General features: G+C 39.9%; 1 protein-coding gene across 1 annotated transcript in view; it reads right to left on the bottom strand.

Annotated features, from left to right (window-relative positions):
* The window catches only part of PLXDC2 (plexin domain containing 2), a 363,862-nt gene that overhangs the window by 157,115 nt on the left and 184,582 nt on the right, over nt 1-22,165 (bottom strand). Inside the window, exons 4-5 of the mRNA XM_065398467.1 lie at nt 19,433-19,579; nt 12,296-12,365 (exon numbers count right to left, since the gene is read on the bottom strand). Of these exons, the coding sequence (XP_065254539.1) occupies nt 12,296-12,365; nt 19,433-19,579 (217 nt within the window). The remainder of the gene's footprint in view (nt 1-12,295; nt 12,366-19,432; nt 19,580-22,165) is intronic.

The raw sequence follows: 22,165 nt of genomic DNA, 5'->3' as shown, positions 1-22,165 counted from the left end.
CCCCCCACCACCAGTGTAGACCAGGCCTAAGGGAATCATCTTGCTCCACTGAAGTCAATGAGAGTTTTGCAATTGGCTTTATTGGAAGCACAATCAGGACCCAATATCTGTGGGCTGCCATTTTAACAGCAATTCCTACAGGAAAGCCTGATGACAAGCCAAGTCAGGAAGCTCAGAGGTGTAGCCAGAAACACAAGTAACAGACGACAATTTCCATATTTTTTGGGGGGTAAAAATTATAAATTTGACATGGATACACACGCAGAACTGAAAACATCTCAGAGAGATACAGCACTCAGTTCCCATCATGTAGGTGATGACAAGATAGCCAGCTATACTAGCTGCTTCAAGCTTCATTATTTTATATTAAAACTTTTTATTAATAGCACCTTTTAAAGAAATAATGATTTGGGGCGTAATCCATGCTCTCACTGGAGTCAACATGAGTTTAGCCACTTGTTTACATGGAAGCTTGAGAAGGCCCTTCATCATGACTCACATTGGAATAAGTGAGCGGAAGCCATTTTATAATCCATTGCAGTTTTCTTTCAAGTCAGGGTCCTTAAGAATTCAATATGTTGAAGAATCCTTCCTTAAGAATTACACTCTTTTGGAGCAGGAACAGTTTGTACAGCACCTAGAACAATGGGGCGAAATCTAGTTATGACCATTAGACATTACCACAACCTGAATGTTAAATATTATATTATTAATAATGATTAGCTGGATTTTCAATATTTTCCCCAGCCTTCCCAAATTCCCTGTGTTCAGAGGTATAACAGGGCGCGGCTCTGCTCCTGTCTTCTTCCCCACAGAAACTGCACTGATTACGTGAGGTGCGCACTCAGTGACCTTTTATTTCAAGTTCTCTCCATCATTACTACTACAGTCCCCATACCACAATCTATTTACAATATTTACAGAGCTACTGGCCCTCTCCTCAGAACCTGAGGGGAACAGAGGTCTCCCTTTTCTGAGGCCTCTGTGTAACTGGGCTGAGCTAGTCCTGTTCTTCCCCTCCAACTTCCTTCCTGTGCCTCTTTATCAGATTTGGGCTGACGGGCTAATTGAATCTTTATCCCACACAGCCCGCCAGTTTGATTAGCTAATTACTCCAATCAGCTTCCTCTGGTGAACTAATTAGCATGTAAGTCAGTGATACTCAGATTGAGGCTCCGGAACTGCAAGTGTCTCCTGCAGCTCTTTGCCGCATATGATATTAAAACACTGTGTGATTTTAATTAACCAATCTAAGTTATTAACCACTCAGGGTGCTTTTACTATGTTGTAGTTTATCAACTGTAGTTGACAAAATAATAATACTTGGTCAGTCATTTTGCTGTGAGAATATCTGTCTATCTATCTATCTGTCTATCTATCTAGAGAGTAAATGAAACAATGAATTCACACTACTGTGGCTCTTTTGGGTAATGTTAAACACTAATTTGGCTCCTGAACCACTGAGGTCTAAGTATCACTGATCTAAGTGGTCAGAGTGCAGGCTCACCTGTTCGCTCCCTGCAGTCTGTCTCAAGAGGTTATGTGAATTTTTCCGGATCTGTTTGACCCACTGCCAGTCAGACTGATTTTATTTTATGAAACAGAGCACTAGGGCACAAACACAGATTTTAAAATACATCTTATAGTTCCTGTAGATATTAGAAAGTTGAAGGGCCTGAACAGGTTTTATTAGGTCTATGCTATCTATAGTAAGGAATCATTATTGTGAAATACAATGTTACTGGGGGGGGGGGGGGGGAGGCTTGTTTTTCTACACATTATCAGAAACTTCCTTTTTTAATTAAACATTAAACATACTATCCACTTTTCTCATCAGTTTTCAGTTGTCTGGTTTGTTAGGTTTGGAAATGATTCCCCCCTCAGTAAATGACTTTTAGAATAACTGTACTTCACAATCCCTGATCGATCTATTAAATTGAGAGTTGAGGCTCATATATTGTGGTAGCAGCACACAAAAAATGTGAGACTGGATGTCCACAGTGAATTTCACAGTCTCTCACCATGAAGGCAGAACAGAGTTAAAGCTTACTCCTGAACTCATAAATAACCTTACAGCTCACCATACAAACACCACACTGTATAAGATTTAGAAACCACCACCTCAAAACCCTAGTAGCACATAACACTGGACTTAAGGATATTTACTGTACAGTTAAAGTACAGTATGAAAGAATTCAAGAATTAGTGAAATTTTTTACAGTGCTGCTAAACTAAAAACCAGATTGCACAAATGTATGTTCAAGTAGTAAACTCTACATACATAATGAGACATTAGGGATGAGTCAGAGTACATACAGCCAGTCCCTGGAGGCACGAGTATAACCTACCACTTAGAATGATGTAAGCCAGTTGTAGGCCATCCCATTTTAATTATCCAAAAAGGAGTACTGACCCCAGCACTGGACAAGTTATTTTATTATTAAATACTAAGGATCTGATCCAGCAAAGTACTTAAGCACTTGCTTGACTTTAAGTAAGTGAGCAGTTCTACTGGCTAGTTATATGGGGTGGGAACCACAAAGGTACTTTGGCACTTAAACCCCAGACTTAGGTGCCTGAGTTATCAGTCCTGCAGGACACCTCAGTGTAACTGCTCACATGTTTAAAATCCGGCAAGTATTTAAGTGCTTTGGTGAATCAAAGCCATAATGATGTAGATGTATATAGATCTTGATAGAAAAGGCCCTTAGGAGCTCCTGATCCAGTTTGTATGGATAAGACATAAGAGTTGGAGCAGAAAGAGTTGTAAGATTCAGTGATGGAACGCAAGGGGAAATAACAGGGTTCTCAGGGGAAGGGTCACTTTCTTTAAGAAGAGAACCAGGCTGGTCCAAGAATAAGGGACAGCATGAAAAGAGGCAGAGATGAGCATAGGAGTAGCAGACAAAGGGAGCTTAATGGAGAGGGGATTTTCTCATCAGCTCCTCCATAATATGAAGTACAAAACATACATGCTCAATGGTGATAAGTAGAATCACCATGTGATGGTATTTACTAGTCAATGGCCAGTTCTCCACAGTTATTACTGCCAGTTCCTCATAGCTGTTAAATGGTGACCTGTCCCCTGGCAATCATGATCCTGTGAAACAGACACGCTCTAGCGAGAGTCCCTCTCAGATTCTTTCTCCTGCATGAACGGGGAGCGGAGTTGGACTAGAAATAAGTGTGATGGACTCAGTAGCATAATGTCACCAGTGCCATCTAATACCTGCTGCTAGTTCTCTAATTTTTGCTAGAAAATTCACTCTTCATTAAGTGATGAATGAGTCTCCTGGGTGGAAGAGCCCAAAGCAGCAGGTATGGCATATAAAGCACTATCTCAGTGTTTCAGAATGGCTCTGGTGATATGCATTAATACAGTCAGCAAAGTAAGCATGCTCCACCTCTTCATCTATGGCTACAGGTTTGAGGAAGTGGTAGCTCTGCTTTATGGGAGGTGCTGAGGAAATGTGTCCAGAAGCAGAGGCACCTCTGCTTCCCTAGTGTTTATTATGATTGGAAACCTCAATGTAAGAGTTCCAGTAGCTTTGACTTACCCCAGATCCTTTCCCATACTTAGAACTCTACTGCTGCTTTCTCTCCACTTAGCACCAGCCAGGTGGACACAGTTCCCTCCTCCCCAGCTCCACCAACTTCCAGCTCCACACTCCCTGCCCTTCTTCCCCCAATAATGTTTCCCCTACCCATGCCAAGGCTCACTGTCATTTGTTATCTGGGTCTCCAACAGCCTCCTAGGTCTCCCTGCTACCCCTCTCTGTCCCTCTCCACTTCAAGCCACATCCACCGGCCTGTGGTCTTGACCCCATGCATCGCCATGTGCAGTGTACCAACCCTTCCCAGGTTCATTTCCCTCACCGTTGTTAGACTGCGGGTTCCTTACCACACGAGCTCAGCATTCTCTCTCCTCCGTACAAACCCAACTCAGACTATTTCAACTCCTACCTCCCACTCTGTCAGCCGCTTTTCACGTTCAGCACTCCTCTTCCCTACACCCCCATCCCTCGAGCTTCCTAGACCACAACTGGTCAAAACACCCAAATCTCAAAACCTCCTCAGCGCCAACCTTCCCGTTCCCCACATCTCCTCTCCTCCTAGCTTCCCCCTTTGGACTTTAAAATCAATGGGAATTTGCTTGAACGAGGACTAAGAAAAACCAATCAGGGGCTTCAGGATTTGGCCCATAGAGTAGGTTTCTCCGATCACTCTGGTGCAATTAATTGACCCTACATTCTAAGGGCTTGCTATTCAAGGAGTTACTATAACTGTTTCTTTTTAATGAATAAGACTTAATTTAATTAATTATATTAAATAGCCAGGACAAATATCATCTCAATTGACTGACTTGAATCTATGTTAGAGAAACATACTTCAAGTCTACAATCACAACCAGTATGCAAAGGACTCCATTATTTATACTGTGTAAAGCAAACACTAGTTTTCATAACTAAGTATGGTATTCAGAAGGCTACTTAAATTGAAGAAAACTTGTGAGAAAGGAGTGTCTAGGTTCAGCACAAAAAGGGCAAACTGTAAATTGTAACCTGGACACCAAAGAAAACCTAATTGGAGCAGATTTTCAAAACTTTTAAATAATACAATAAAACAAAACCCAAGTTGAAACTTCCAAGACTGCCAAATCAGAAAAAAAAAAAAAAAAAAAACATGGGAGTTTTAAAGGAAGTCTCTGTATCTCTGTTTTTTATTTTAAATGAGGAGTCTGGAAAGATTGGCTCACTCGAAGGTCACATTGACCCTGGCATGATGATCGTATTGTTTTGAAGCCTCTAAATATTGACTTGCCAGGAAAAGAGTAACAAAGGAAGCAATTAGATAAACTATTAAAAGAGGGAAAGCTTCTCTCCTGTTTATGCTCCATGAGTAAGGTTGCGATTTAGCCTTGGAGGTCACGGAAGTCACGGAATCCGTGACTTCCAAAGACCTCCGTGACTTCAGCCAGCACCAGGGTCCCCTGCCGTCTGCGGAGGCAGGGAGTTGCGGGGTACCCCCCCCCCACACACACACACAGCTCCTGGCCTTCATGGGTGGCAGGCAGACCCCCGCAGCTCCTGGCCACCACAGACGGCAGACAATTTATGAGTTTACCCTGTATAAGCTTTATACAGAGTAAAATGGATTGATTTGGGGTTTGGATCCCATTGGGAACTGGGTGTCTGGGTGCTGGAGATAGGTGACTTGCTGAGCAGTTTTTGGTTAAAGTCTGCAGCTTTGGGGGCGTGGACCAGACCTGGTTGCAGCAGTCTGGCTCAACAAGGCAGGGTTCTGGAGTCCCAAGCTATCAGTGGAAAACGGGCTCAGAGGTAATTCCAGCACATCAGGTGACAGTCCCAAGGGGGTCTCTGTGACCGAACCCATCACAGTAATAATGTATTCCACATTTAGGCCCAACATGCAATTTTTCTATGTGTGAGTGCCAAAACCCCAACATTCTTGGGTACCATTTCCACATGAAATTAAAGGGCATGCTTGATGAAAGAAATGATGTTGGTATAAGTATTCATATTCATTTTTCCAAGACCACAATGAAGGACACGCTGGAAATTCTTGTTCCTAAAATCCCATAGTTGTGTATCCCTGGCATTACTGATGTTAAAACTTCAAAAATGGGTAAAAAAAAGCTCTGTTACGATTGCTAACTCTGGCTAAAAACCAGTGTTCCTGGCATGGCCTGTAAGATTCAGCTTGATCAGAATAAACCCATAACTGAGCAAGTATCAGCAAGAGCAATACGGAACTCAGAGCAGTTCAAAAGGAAATGAGGACTTACAATAAATTATTTCAACATAGTATAGTCCACTGTATGTCTTTATCAGATATTACTTTATAAGTATAGTGCCACCCTCTCAGATCAGTGGTTCTCAACCTTTCCAGACTACTGCACCCCTTTCAGGGGTCTGATTTGTCTTGCATACTCCAAGTTTCACCTCTCTTAAAAACTACTTGCATACAAAATCAGACTTAAAAAGGCAAAAAAGTGTCACAGAACACTATTACTGAAAAATTGCTTACGTTCTCATTTTTACCATACAGTTATAAAAAAAATGGATTGGAAAATAAATATTGCACTTACATTTCAGTGTATAGTATATAGAGCAGTATAAACAAGTCATTGTCTGTATGAAATTTTAATTTGTGTTGACTTTGCTAGTGGTTTTTATGTAGCCTGTTGTAAAACTAGGCAAATATCTAGATGAGTTGATGTACCCCCTAGAAGACCACTGCATACCCCGAGGGGTACGTGTATCACCTGGTTGAGAACCACAGTCCTAGATCAATGGGTGTTAATGAAAGAGAAAAAAAAGTATGTGCATATTCTTGTAATTTAAAAAATGAAAATACTTTAAAAAATTGTACATACACACACACACACACATATATATTTGAATTGTTATACTGGATAAGATCTCTGTCGTCCATTTAGTTCAGTATTCTGTCTCTGATAGTGGCCAGTACCAGACGCTTGAGAGGAAAGTGCAATAAGCTGCAGTGTGGAGAGGAGGGATAGTTTGCTCCTCAGGGAAATCACCTCAATCCTAATAATTACAGAGTATCTTAAACCTGGAAGCATGAGAGTTTGTATCCCTTCCAAAACACCTTCACATCCTCAAGTCTTTACTTTTATAATTCTGGAAATTCTTGTTAAGTCTTCTAAATGTCCCATTCCTCTTTGAACCCTGCTATGTTTTTGGTCCCAACAACCTCTTGTGGCAATGAGTTCCACAGTCTAATTATGTGTTGCATGAAAAAGATCGTTTTTTTTTAAAGTCAGAATTTAAAAAATAAATTAATTAATTAATCATAACTTGACAGAGTCCATAGTTAAAATATAAAAGTATGTCCATATATAATTTGGTACATTTTCTCACTAATAAACTACTCTTTAACGATCGTAACTGTTCCTTTATGGTTCTGAAGAAAGTTTCATAATCAAACATCATTTTCACTTCACATGCACAACCTTTTTGTTATTACCAAGTAGCTGTTTTAAAACTGGAAACAGATGACTTTCCCATGGTCCTCAAGCTACACATTGACTTTAGCAAAATCCTTCATTTGCAGAATACATTTTTATAGCAGTATCTTTTTGTTCCATGGAACGACCGGAGAGAAACATCACTTTATGACCCTAAGGGTAGTGACACAAAGGTTAATCAGAAAACTCAAAAACCTCATTAGGGCCTAGTAATCAACATAAGAACTTGGGGGCAAACATATGAATTCCCAGAGGCTGTATTTCCTGCCACCCTGCATAACTATGCTAACACAGCAATGGATATTATTGAGGGGAAATGCTCTGTTGTTGGCCAGATGTGGGAATAGGAAAAGAGCCTGCTAAGTAACTTACACTAGATAACACAGGTCTCCACTTGGAAACGTAGAGCAATGAATAACAAAGCTAGCCACATGCAGAGAGAAAATAGTGAAGAGCTATTAGTGCCATTAGCATGCAAAATTAATACAATTAAAAATAAAAGACAATGCGTTGAGGGGGATTTGAAGCCCCCAAACCCTGGGACAGCTTTGGGAAGGATTGGGTCTCCTGGCACAATTCCTCCCAGAGCTCCACAGTGGAGCCCTGCTACTCAGCCAGCTAGATCTGCTAGTTGGCATTGGGGAGCAGGAGCAAGAAAGGCTCCTTGTGCTTAGCTCCCTCCTGCCTATGCACAGGACAGGTCACAGTTCATCCCACAGTTCACGTAGGTTTAGAATGAAAATATCAAAAACCTGAGCAAAGGAATCAAAAACCTGTTGGCCTGTAAACCCTAAGTTCAAGGAAGTTTCACAGTCAACTGACACTGAGCAACTTATTATGATACCTTCTATTATTAAAGACCTGAAGCCCTCCAGAAGTATTCAGAGAGCATTAATAAATAAATAAATAAATAAATAAATAAATAAATATCAGAGTTAACATATATGGGAATCACATATGACAGATGTTGACCTCTGTAAGAGCTGTACATGATGAATTATGCTAACAACAGTTTTACCTCCTAGTCATAAATTAAGTAACCTTGTTGAAATGGAAGTTGATGACAATGACACATTAAATCCCGAAACCAATCATTTCATTCCCATTTCTCTGTTCAGCCAAACACAACTTCTACATCAAGACTACTCAGAAGCAGCAACTAATTTTAGTTTAACAGATGAAACTGAAAGAAGGTCTACTTCTATGCAGTGTCTTCAACAGCCAACTTTGACGCCAGGGTGGATTTGATTTAGATCAATTTGATTTAAATCATGATTTAAATCACTAGTCAGGAAGACTCGATTTAATCATGGATTTCTACATATAAGTGCATTCTTGTTGATTGTTATAACATTAATACATTCTCTTCACAACTCAGAGATAGATGTAGGTTTCATTTTTAGAAGGTACACACTATACATTTTTAGTGATTTATTTTGAAAAATTTTCAGATTTGTTTTACAGCTATATCAGAAAATGAATGATTGTTTGGTTATTTCATTTACCAAAGGTAATTGAAGCAGATATTTATGAAGTCATTGGAAGGTGAACTATCTCCAATTCAACAGGTTAATCATTAATATTTGGAGGATGTTCTTGCCATGCTATATTAGGAGGAGAACATCACCAGAGAGACATTTAAATTGTTTTATTTAACTAAAACAACAATGTTATGTATTCTGGATTTTTCTCTTCAACAGCAAACACATAATATTTTAACAAAACAAGCATATGAATTTTTGAATTTAGTTAAACATTTAAGTTTTTTAAAATCAGGTTTGTTTTTGTTAAAATTGTTTTTAACTAAAATAGTTAAATGAAATTAAAATAAATAAATAAATCGACTATGTCAGCCAGGTCAACATGAGAAACTTAAAATATTGGCTTCTGCAGCTAACTCAGTCGTCTTCACCTTCATTTTCCTGTTTGTTCATAATCTGGAAAAGAAAAACAAGCTTTCCTGCTTTTTCAGGTCCCAAATGATTTCTCAATTTGGAATTAATTAGTCTAAAGGAAGAAAATATTCTTTCTACACTGGCAGAAGATACTACTGCTATTAAAAGTGAGATTATCACTTCAACAGTCTCTGAATCCAAGTACTTAAGTGACTTCCACCAGTTCACTGGTGTGACTTTCTTTAAAACATCATCAGCAAACATATATTTCTTGAATGGTTCTTATTCCCAAACTGGGTCTCTTTTATGGCCTGGTGCCATTATAGGTTTTCCCTTCTAGTGAGAGAATGGTATGTTAGATCTCAAATCAATGAAGGCTACAGTCAGAAAGACTGCAAGACTTCTCGAATATGCTGCTCAAACAGTTTCACTTTTGTTTCTACTGCCTGTCCCTCCCTTCTCACATTTATCTCCAGACTTCTTCTCCTTGTCCAGATCTATTCCACCCCCAACAATCTTCTATTCATTGAACTTTTTGAAACTTTGCACTTTCAGAGAGAGGTAAGAGACTGACTATGTGTACACAAATTTGCAGAGGGACAATAGGGTTGAGGTCTGTTATTTCTCACCTCTATATATTATTTATTTATTTATTTGTTTGTTTAAAAACATTTTTGCAGTTAACAAGCATGTTATCTCTGGAGACACAAATCCACAGTTTGAGAACTGCAAAACTAAGCATCTCTGATGGTATCTTCTAGACTGCACACTAAGTCCCAATGGGTAGATAGAAAGAGTAACCTAAATAATCTATACAGAAGCCCCTGGAGCCCCATAAGATTGGGTCCCTAATCCATGAACTATTGGAACTCATTTACAAAACTTTTCTTAAACATTACATGAATATATCGTCTCATACTATAGAATTAGAATTTATAATCCCTATTCCATGATGAGATATCTTTGAGCTATAATGTATCTTAATGTATCTTAATTAGAAACTTAATTAGAAACTATTTTTAGATAGGTTTTTTCCTCAAAAAGCATTTTATCAAAATGGGGGTTACACGAGGAGGTAAGGATGGAATCTGTGGAACCAGAGGGTAAGTGACCTTTGAGGAGGAAGACTGTAGCAGTCACGGGGCGACTGCCATCTTCCAGCTGCAGCAGGTGCTGGGGGAGTGTAGAGGGAAATTATTTCCCTCCAAGGCTCTAACCAGTTCCCCCCTGTCCCCCCAGCCCACAAAGCATTTACTTGGGTTTGGTACTGGGTTGAGGATCTGCCTCTGAGCAAGCACTACAGGAATGAGCACCTGATATCTGGCACTTAGATGTAAATACAAGGCCAAGTGGAATGGAAAACAAAAGAGAAATCCCTGCAGATATTCAATAGTTTCAGAATAATCGAGGCCAGCTCCCTGTCAGATGTTTGTTGCTAAGAAAGAGAAAATCTTGATAATGAAGATCATCACACAAGTCTGTATTCTTTTTATTGTACCTCATTGTAACCAATCCTTAAACACGCAGAAGAAAAACTAACACCAACCTTTACTCAATATTGCCACCTGTTCACACCAGCCCACACTAGAGCAATCTGCCTCAAGAAACACCAGCTACAATATTTTAACCCTGAGATTGAAAGTGCTGCCAATTAGCACCGCTCTGAAACAACAACTATTACTCCAGTGGCTGCTTGTTCTAGTCCCTTCCTCCCCCTTTACAATTTTGTTAATTTAAAGCCCAAGTTAGTATTCAACTTTCCAGCAACAATGATCAGAGCTCATTGAAATACTAAGTGAAAAATCTCGTTCAACAAACTCAATGATAGCAACTATAAAGCAAACAGAAAACTCTATAAATCAACTATGTTGAAAGGTTAAGCAATGCAAACCCTTAAGAACAAGGAAATACCCAGTTCTGGGACACACAGCACATTTCCAATGGCAGTTAAAGAGTTCTGCTTCTTTTCAAGGAGCTTTCTCCCACAGAGACGGAACCACTCCTCTAAGGAGAGATTCATCTCCCACACATTGATTATAACCTTAGGAAGTATTCGAAGTTGACACATGTACATAGGTTAAGTGTGCAATGTGTTATGTGTTCCCAGAGGAAGCACGAGAGCACAGTTATATTACACTGCAAGGCAGATTACTGTGCAGAACTATTCACAGGATTGGGCCATAAACATATACACAGTAAGTATATGGTAAAGGGAAAAATTCCCCATACTCTGAGACTATACGGTGAATCAAAACCTGAACCCGAACACACAGCCCTTTCTACAAGCTCAACCAGCACGCATAAGAATTCTGTTGCATCTGGAGGGAGACTAAGTATGTCTCATCCATGGTACCGAGCCTTCATCTGTACAATGGAAATGCGGAAGTCAGCAGCTACTGACTTGGAAAACTGGTACTCTTGGTAACAAGCAAGTACCATACTGCTGTGACAGTCTGTACCCCTTGGTTCACCCTTTTTACAAGACTATGATAAATTGTATACAAAGTATGTGTTGTGAGGTTGTGACTGGTTCCCTGGGGTTCAACCTGGAACTGGGATATTGCTGAGTCCTCTGTCTTACCAACCTGAGCTCCCTCTCACACTGTGATGCTTTGACAAGCTGCAAACCTCTCCAGGTCCTGCACTTACACAGACATCCACAGGCAGGGACACTCCCAGCTGAGTTACATGAATGCTTCTCCTAGCCACTCATGAACCAACAACAGAGAGGCTCCAGACAATTCCCCACAGCTCCCCAGCCTGGGACCCCAGAGCTGTACCATCATGCCCTGGTCAGAAGCCTGACCAGTGAAAATTTATTACCCAGTCCGCCCCTCAATGTGGAGAGGACATGCACCAGCTCTTGTTCCTGAGCAGATTACCCATGCAGTTCAAGATAGTTACCTAGGAAATTAAAGTAAAATCACAATCTGAGTTCTATGAACTAGACAGAATTTGAATCAAGCAGTTTCTTAGCCTGATGGTATAGTTCCTTAATACACAAGCTGGGATTCTTCTTTCTGGAATTGAAAAAAGTCATTTCATTTCTCCCCTGCTTAAGTTTTCCCTCCTTTGTGGCTTCTGACCAATTTCCACAACCAGCACTACAGCTCTGATCACAAAAGGAAGTAAAAACAAATGGAGAATGGGGAAATACTTGAACAGAAAATTATTCAGACTATTTGTTTTTCTGCTGAAAACACTTTTAGATCAGTTTCACTTGAGCAACTGGAGGTTTTTCAACATGACAATTATTTTGTTATGTGCTTTCTGTGGAAAGGAACATTTCCCAAATAAATACTACACTTTATCTCTTGACATCTGAAGAAAACAGCTGCAGGAAACTCTTGTCAGATTCCTTAAAGTGAATGGGTAGAAAGCCACTTACCCCCAGTTGCCACAGTAATTTCACGTAGGAAATGTCCATAAAATGGAAAATCGAAGGACAGATTCACTCTCTGCAAGGAACAACACCAAAAAAGAAAAATCAATAATGTTAAGAATAGGAAGAGAAAAATGAAGAGCCCTCCACTTCAAAATGTGATTAACCCATTTTCTCCTGCCCTTTTTAAAGCAGCCTTGCCATCCCTCATTTGGAATCCACAGTGGTTAAACTGGAAAAAAATGTGTATGAGCTAAAGGCCTGAAAGCACATCACATTGAAACATAGGATCTACACTACTGATTAAAAAAAACATACAGCCCCGCTAAATGGGTGATTCTATTCTGTGATGGGTAATCATCATGTTTGGGAAGGGTTTCCACTAAGCAAGGTTATTTCTGCCTTTTTTCTTAGGATGACAACCATCATTATTTCAAGGCTATAATAGTATCTGATTATTACAACATACCCTAATATTTGTCCACTCCATCAATTGAAGGCAATGGTCTGTATTTAAAATATCCTTCAAATGTATTTTTCTAAGCTCACTTCTGTCTTGTTTTTAATTTGTATACTACCTTTGGATTGAATCTGGCTCCGTTGCAAAAGGATTAGTTTCTCCAGCCATCAGAGATTTTTAATGACTTATTTGGCATGAAATTAATCACTGAAGATTACAGTGACTTGAAATTAGATTTTCTTTCCTCTTAAATGGAAACCAGAATTTTGAAGGGATTTGTTATTACTTTTTTTTATTTACAACTGGAACGGCAAAATGCATTTTCATTGTGCTAACTGGACTATGTAGACTCTCTCTTTCTCTCTCTCTCTCTATATATAAACTGAACACTTCAAATCAAGATGGCACATCTAATGACAGTATGTGAACTAACAAACAGTTTTTTCCATACATGTTTTCTTTGTTGACAAACATGGTATACTAATGTACATACTGTATATACTCGATCATAAGCCGGTTCGTTTATAAGCCGACCCCCCCAAGATGGCTACGTAAAAATGGAAAATGTTTATAACCTGTTCATAAACTGACCCTATAATTCAGGGGTCAGCAAACTTTGGCTCCCAGGCCATCAGGATAAGCCGCTGGTAGGCCGAGATGGTTTGTTTACCTTGAGCATCCGCAGGCACGGAGGTAAACCTAAGTAAACAAAGTGTCCCAGTGCGCCAGCTGCTTACCCTGATGGGCTGGGACAGCAACTGGTGGGGAAATTTTTTTTGGGGGGTGGGAGAAGCTGGGAGTCAGGGGAGTAACCCCTGTGACCACCCTCCATATGACCCCCACCCCTAGCCTGGGACCCCCACACTCTCCCCATCCCATCCCTTCCCATCCCCGCCTTAGCTGGGGAAGGCCAGGGGAGGATGTCTCTGACCTGGCTGGAGCTGCTCTGGCAGGCTGAGCAGCACGGGCGCAGCCTGCTCTGGCTGGCCAGACTGGGTGGCGTGGCCGCATGTTCCAGCGGGCTGGGCCGGGTGGCACGGCTGCTGCATGCTTTGGCGGCGTGGCTCTGGGGGGCGGAGCCAAACGGCACGGCTGCAGCCTGCCAACCCCGGAGCTGCAGCTGCTTCGGAGGCTGGGGAGAGAGCAGCGTGGCCAGAAGCGGAGAGACTCTGGCCCTGCCACTTCCCTTCTGGCTGTGCTGCCTCTCCTTGCTCCCTCTGTTGGGAGGTGGGGCTGTGTCCCACCTCTTCCTCTCTATACCCGTTCATAAGCCGACCCCCTTCTCTGGTGCTTCCCTTTTTTACTAAAAAAATTCAGCTTATGAATGAGTATATACGGTACTATTTATTGTCCATGTGCTTCTTCTGCTACACATTATTTCCAACAGCACAGTTAAAAAAGGCCAATTTTTCTGACCAAAACAATACTGAGGGACTCAGGTAAAACGTAAGAGCCACTCAATATTGGGCAAGAAAAATATGTACTCATAAAAAAGGAACAAAGAAGCAGTAGATTTGCCTGTTTAAATAGATATGGTCCCTTCTGAGTGACCGGCATAACAGTATTTATTTCTTCTCTATCCTCTTTGGTTTATAATTATCTTACTTTTTTCTTCCTTTCTTATAAGCCCATTCATCTTTCCTATTGTGTATCTACATCTTCAACATTTTGTTTTTAATCTTCACTGTTCTAGGTCTTGCCTCCAGACTATTTCTTTCTGCCCAGACCAGAAAGTAGAGGGCTTTTTTTATTTTTAGCTTAACATTAACAATTGTTATTTCCACCCATATTTCCCCTTATCCCTGTTGAGCTCATTTAGAATAGCTTTTACAATCATTTAGAACCACTTTGGCAAAAAACTGTGCCCCCTTAGCAATACAGCAGGACTCTGAATTAAAAGCTGTACTATTAAAAGACCCATCCTGTGCCCATTCAACAAATATTGAGCTTTCATTGATTTCATTTGTACAGTTGGGCCCTAAATCCTGGAACTGTAATATCTGTTTAATACAATATTAGGATTTAAATAATCATCTGTAATACAGGGCATTAATGTCTGTTTTTTAATGGTGTATTTTTAAGGACACCCATCATTTAAGACATGCTCACGTTTCCAGCTGGAAAGCTTATATCAACTTTTGCAGTTATAATGCTGTAGGGTTGATATGCCCGGCAGGAGAAAGGCACAAGTGATAGAATTTGTGTGCACAAAAGAGAATTGTGTATTCACTAAATATCTGGTAGCTTCCCGATTCAGCAAATCTGTTATTAGATGTCTTACCAACGAATCTGTGCATCCAAATCACAACTGGAAATTTCATTTTATTGCCAAAATGTTAATGAAAAATAAAAATAAATAAAAATGGTGAGAAGGAGTTGTACATGGGAAAATATAATCCTTTTTATTTTCAAAGGTAGGCTAGAAACAAAGGGAGACTGTATTAATGGACTCTTTCATGATTCCAGTGACAATTGCTGAATAACATCATTAAGCATTGATAGTGCAGGACTTAGAACTAACACACCTCATGGCTAATCTGCCTTGTTCCTTTTCCCTTGAAAAACAGGAGTAAGAAATGGTATATGGCAATTCAGAAGCTTTATGTACCTTTCAGTATTGCAGAACACATTTATTTACCTGTAGATTGAACAGGTATTTTGTCCATTAGTTTATCTTAATTTTGAGGTGATGGTGGAAGAAAGGTGACACCATAATTCTTAGCATTCCCAGAAAGAATCATACAGAAAATACTTATGGGCAAATTGCCATGTCAGAAACACTGGTTTCTTGATGTGCCAGTCCCAGAGATATCATTGTGTTCTATAGGCAGTTGTTACAGAAGTGATATCCCAGCATGGCCCTGAGGTGGGCATTATTAATGTCCTGTATACAGATAGTTGCATCTGTCCTAATAGCTGCACAAATTTGAAATGACACTGTCTATAATTGCAGGGTTGTACTTCATTTTCCTTCCTTATATCCATTAGGAAAGTACATTTTCTTACTTTGGAATTTTTCAATTTTTTTCTAAATTTTCATAATTTCTAATTTTTCTGTCTTATTTTATCATTTCTAAGTATCTAATTTTTTCACAATGTTTTATTTTTAAAAATAAACAAATGCAAACACTAATGAGGTACCCTACAATAATAAACATTAGGGCAGTGGAAGGTAAACAAACCCAAATATCACTCAGGATACAAATTTCAGTGTCAAAATTCCAAGTAGTAATTTATTATAAAATAATTAAAAAAAAAAAAAACCTACAAAAATAGCAGAGGTTCTCATCCAAGAAATGAGAACATTTAGATTGTCAAATTATTGAAACATTGAGGCAGGAGGTCAAATTTGAGATCTTACTGCAAATCTAGGGAAAACTAAATGTCCAATGAACCTTTCCAAATTATAGCTTTGCAAAATTACCTTTCTAGTTCATTATGACTTCAAGCTCCAAACAGTTTACAAGTTGATAAAATAATGTTCAAGCTTTATTACATCTGTTCAGAACCCCCAAATTACAAAATGGATTAACACTGAACTTTTAAGTAAATCTGAATCCTTGTTTTCCTATACTAAAGAATGATGCTTAAGAAGTCATCGGCATCTAAATTACTAAGTCTCAGCAAGATGTGTGAATTGACCTTTCATTGAGTAATGAAGGAGTTTCATCGCTGCACAAGAAGATGAGAGATGTTTCTGCCCAGCTCCAACTAGACCGCCCATTTGGCATTTTTAACACTATACTAGTTTTATGGTTTCTTATTTTTTCAAAAGTCATCACAGTGATCATTTGTAAGGAAGCATAAAGCTATGAACTGGTGTCAAGTACAACTATAGCCCACATTCCTTTTCTCTAGATGCAAGATTAGAATTTTGACCTAACTATAATAAGTCTTTTAGAATTACTATTTTTTACCCTTTGAACTAAAAGTCTTGGTCCCTGGGCTAGCAGAAAGCCGAGTGAATTATGAAAGCAATATTAAAAGCATAATTCATTAAAAAGGCTTTTAGTGTAGAGAGTCTTTTTTAATTTTCCTGTAAAACATCTATGTAGGAGCCAGTTTGTTGAATGAGTCCAATTCCAGACTACCATTCCAGGGCAGCTGAGCCATGCAGCATATGTGGGTGTTGCTTGATCAAACATGCAAATACAAATCAATTACACACAGAGAAATAAAACCTTACCGGTAGATTCATTGGTACTTATCCATCTTTAAGAGAGGACATAAAACAGAGGTCTCGAGAGAAGTCTTAAAAACAATAGCAAAATCTATGCCTGGATTTTTATGCCTATAATTTAATTTTGTGGGCAAACATCAGTACTTACATCTCTGTCTATTATAGACACAAAGCAGTGGATTCACAGTTACTCTCTGAGGTGAATATGAAATGGATTAGTTAAACCACATTACATCCCTGTGTGGATGCTGTTAATCAGAATTAAAGGGACCTTAATTTGGTTTAGTTGAAGGTTTAATAGGGTTTAACTAATCCACTTCAAATTCACATCTTTAGTTAATTTGGATTAATTTTCCTGGCTATCCAATGTGTAGACAAGCTCTTATGGGCATGAAGAATCCAGACCTAGCTATGACGACCTAATCCTTGGTGCGGACAGCACTAGGTTGACAGAAGAATTCTTCTGTCGACCTAGCTACTGCCTCTCGGGGGATGGATTACATACACCAATCCGAAAACCCCTCCTGCCGGCATAGGCAGTGTCTTCACTGAAGCACTACAGTATGCAGGGCCGGCTCCAGGGTTTTGGCCGCCCCAAGCAGCCAAACAAACAAACAAAAAAAGCTGTGATCGTGATCTGCGGCGGCAATTCGGCGGGAGGTCCTTCGCTCCGAGCAGGAGTGAGGGACCGTCCGCCGAATTGCCGTGGAACAGCTGGACGTGCCGCCCCTCTCCGAAGTGGCCGCCCCAAGCACCTGCTTGGTAAGCTGGTGCCTGGAGCCGGCCCTGACAGTATGGTGCAGCTCTGCCGCTGCAGCATTGTAAGTGTCAGTCCATTCTAAACCTCTGGATTCACAACTTCCACAACGTTTTGCTCTTGGACTGAAATTTCTCATGCTTAGCCACCATGGTCCAAGTTGAAACAAGTGTGCTTACAAGTTAACATGTGCATTCAGAGAAAAAAATAATGCCAGGTGAAGGCTGCCAAACAATATTATGTAACATTTCTAATTTGAATTTAACCCTAGATTTAGGGCTCCAGCTATTGCCAGAGTGTTTCTTGTTAGGAAAGTATTTAACTCTGGGAAAAGCATTGTTAGATCTTTTGTACAAAGTTTGCGTTTTTTCAGTCTTTTTTCCCAACTTAGGTGAAGCGAGTGCTCATGAGAAGAAGCCTCCAGCAGAGTAGCAAAACCATGAAAGATTCTTATTTGTGACAATTCCCCCCCCCTCACTAACTGACTTAGAATGTGTGCAGAAGTCACAGATAACTGATACAGAGCTTTATTAAATTCATCCCAAAGATAGGGAACTGTCTGAACCCCTTTATTTCCATTATCCCAAGCCTCGTACAGACTTTTTAGCTATTTATTTTCACCTTTTGGCTAGGCAAAAGATTGCCTGAATGCTGTCGTCTGTCAGCCTAAATCTACTGGATTTATTACCTTCCTTGGTTTTTGAACTCTGAACTAAATCCCACAGTGATTCTTCTATCTCCTGCTTCCCTCTGAGCTTGTCACCTTGCTGGTGGGTTTATTCGTTATGGGAAATAATATGACAGAACCCAGTGGAGAAAAGAATTTTAGTTTTGTTTTTGTTCTCTCAGCCTCAGAAGACTCCTCTTGCATGTTTAAGAACCATTGAGCTATCAAGCAAAGCCACTACTTGGAGTTTTTTCAACTGTCACAACCTCATCTCATTGTTGCAACTAACTGGGCGGCAGATGAAGCAAGAACTCTGAGTCACAACACAGAATCTTAATTTTCCTTATTTCATTAACGCCAATATTGGCTCTTCTGTTCAGGAAGTTTCCAGTTGTTGGTCAGACATGGGAATACAACTTTGAAATCATGCAGCATCCAATTATAATTGTATGCTAGCTGCTTATTTTAGTATTCATGGTACAGGACAGTGTGATCAGAATTAGTCAAGATAGAGTTCTAATCTGGAAATGGAATTACATCTGCCACTTTAGCTATCATCATTTGACAAAAAAAGTTTAAATAATAGTATTTTGGCAAGAATTTAAGATTTCTCAAGAGGAAAATGTGGCTGGCACTTCATACAAATTTAAAGTGTAAATGCAAGTCTACTCCCTGTTGGGGTTAAACACAGGAGTTAAGCAATTTAATCTTGAGCCCAATCCTGATGTCAGTGAAGCCAGGGGCAAAATTCCCACTGACTTCAACAGCAGCAGGATTGCTTTGTGCATCACAGTTTTTGATCTAACCTTGAACACAACTAAGGTGAATTTTCAGTTCATCTGGAAAAAGTTCCTTGAGGAAAACATCCCCTGAGGGACACTTGTAGCAGATGCACTAAAGCAACATGGATTCTTTTTATCACAGCATTGTACAGATATCCAGAGCTCTGAGATATAAATGCAGAGGTGAATCGCCTTTAGTAGAAGTTGTCCTAGATAATTATTGATGGGTCAGTCATAGGAGAAAAATATCAATGCCAGTCAAAGAGGGAGAGTATCAATGTATAGCAAATCCCTTACTGCTGCTTGCCGATGGGTATTGGACAGAATCCCGTGGATCTTCACTTTGTCTTTTTCCATTTGGTCTATGTTCACCCACAAATCCCGGCTGATAGAATCAAATGGGCCGTATGTCCTGGAAGTATAATAATTATGATCTGTATCCTCCTGTGGGGGGGAAAACACACAAACAAAACCAAGTACAGATTAAAATGGAAAATGTCTCCCAGACATTTCTAAATTTTGTCTTTGAAATACTAAGTTTTATTGTTTCTTAAAGCAACAAATAAGACCAAACTGTTTCTATGGCAAGTAAACTAATAAGGAAAAGGTACAAACTTTAAATCTAGTATAGTATATATATATATTTTTAAAATAAATAAAATAGGAGGCAAGTATTTGCCTTGCATGTTATAATCTTATCTTACAAATGAAATTTTAGTCATCCCCAAAACTCAGATATATAGCTGCTGTAAAGGCCTTACTGAAATCTGTGGGAAAATGAATGCTGACTTCCAAGTGAGTGATGGCCAGTAAATCCCCTGTGACAACTTCTCCGCTTTAATAACAGCAACAAGCAGTACTACTTTCAGCTAATGGCTTTACAATGATGGAATTTGTAATGTGTTTTCCTTTTATTGACCTGCTTTTTATTAGAATGCCCATTATTGATAATAAAAATTGTTCTTTGGTATGTGTCAGACTACTCTACTATTTCATCTTAAATTAGCATGAGATTATTTTTTTATTGTATGTGTTCCACTCAATAAAGAGATCTAACTACTTAATGGATTCTGCTGTACCAAAGCCAGAATGTCCATCTCTCTAGTGCATGTTTATTAGAGGTATCAACTAGAGCTGTATGAATAACTGATTTTTTGGTTTGCTGGAAGTTCTGAAAAACTTCTTCCAGTTGATCAGAATCAAAGTTTGTGTTTGCGTGTCTGTGTGTTTGACAAATCTGAAAAGTTGGAAACAATTTTTGCGGGTCAAATTAAATATTTTGTTCGACTAGAAAATGAAACTTTTCATTTTGGGTATTTTAATAAAAGTGAAGGAAATGAGAGGCTACATTCACAAAAAAAAAACCCCAACCCAAACCAAATTAAAAAAACCCAAAGAGGAGGAGGCGTCCCTTATAAACTTTAGCCCTAGTGGTTAGGGCACTCAGCTGCGCTGTAGGAGATTCATGTCTGAATCCCTGCTCTGGAGCAAGAACTGTAACCCAGGTCTTCCCCAGCCCAGGTGAATGCCCTAATCAGCAGGCAATGGAATCATTCTCACTCTCTTTTTCTGGCCAGTGACTATTCAACTGTTTTATTCAAAGTAGAACAGCTTCAAGAAGAGATTGAGAGGTACCTTCCCAGAATACCTTATAATTGCTTCTTTGTGAATGGTGGCAAACTTCCTTCGTGAATCTAGACTGAAAATGTGAAATGTTTCATTTTGATGAAATGAATCATTTCAATTTTTTTTTCGTTTAGTCCAAAACAATTTGCCAAAATCGACACCAATTCAGAAATATGTTTCAGTTGACCTGAATCTGCATTTTGGGGCAAAAAAAAGTCTCATCTGAAAAAATTCACCCAGTTCTAGGCTCAACCCCTATAAAATCCTAACTGTTCAGGGTAATAAATTACCATACATATGTTTTGAACTAAAATTCCTAGTTCTGCGGTTTCTAAACTGACAGTACTTAATGCTCATGCTTAAACATGCCCAGAAGCAGGGCCGCCCGGGGGGGGGGGGGGGAGGCAAGTGGGGCAATTTGCCCCAGGACCCGGGCCCCGCAGGGGCCCTCACAAGAGGTTTTTGGGGCCCCTGGAGCGGGGTCCTTCACTCACTCCAGGGGCCCTGGAAAACTCTCGTGGGGCCCGGGCCTCCGGAGCTTCTTCCGCTCTGGGTCTTTGGCGGCGGGGGGTCCTTCCGCTCCGGGACCCGCCGCCGAAGACCCCAGGTCCCCTGAATCCTCTGGGCGGCCCTGCCCAGAAGCAAAGTCAAAGGTAAAATATGTGAGGACTGGATTTGCTATAATGGATCATACCATTAAGTGCACCAAGTTCTGCTTAAAACAGTGACAATTTTGTGATGTTTCAGAAGAAGTTCAGTGCCTTTGTCCACTTCTGCAATGCTGTATATGGTGCACATGATGGCCAAGACACTCAAAAGTGATAAGTTATTTTCAATGGCCAAGTTGAGCATCCACTACTCTGAAGCTCAAGCCCCTTTCAAAGCATCTCAAGCGAACACCTAAAATCTGAGGCACTCAAATTCACTAGTCAATTTTGAAAATCTTGGCCAGTGAGCATAGTAAAACAACTAGCCCCATTGTACTCCAGTGAGTAAAGTCATTAATGTTTCTAAGCTGCTTTGAGATCTTTGGATGGAAGCCTCAACAGAAGGGTTAAGTATTGTTAGTATAACACGCAGAAAAATGTAACACTCTACTCTGTGGCAATCAGCTTATGCCCAATGGCACAAAATTGTTACCTTTCTTCGGCACACAAAAGATGTTGAAATTTGACATGATTATTTTTGTGTGTGCGCACACACACACACACACACACACACACACACACTTTGTAGTATAATAGTGTTCAAAAGCCCCAGTCAGGATCAAGATCCCATTGTGCTGAGTGCTGTAGCATGGATTAAAATATAGTCCCCGGCCTGAAGAGTTTTCCATCTACTTTAAGATAACATACAACAAGTGGGTGTAACAATCAGTTGGAAGGGAAAGGTAGGATCGAGGTA

This window comes from Emys orbicularis, chromosome 2 (genome assembly GCF_028017835.1).
Source record: "Emys orbicularis isolate rEmyOrb1 chromosome 2, rEmyOrb1.hap1, whole genome shotgun sequence".
In the NCBI taxonomy this organism is placed as follows: domain Eukaryota; kingdom Metazoa; phylum Chordata; order Testudines; family Emydidae; genus Emys; species Emys orbicularis.
This window is presented reverse-complemented; position numbering and strand designations above follow the sequence as displayed.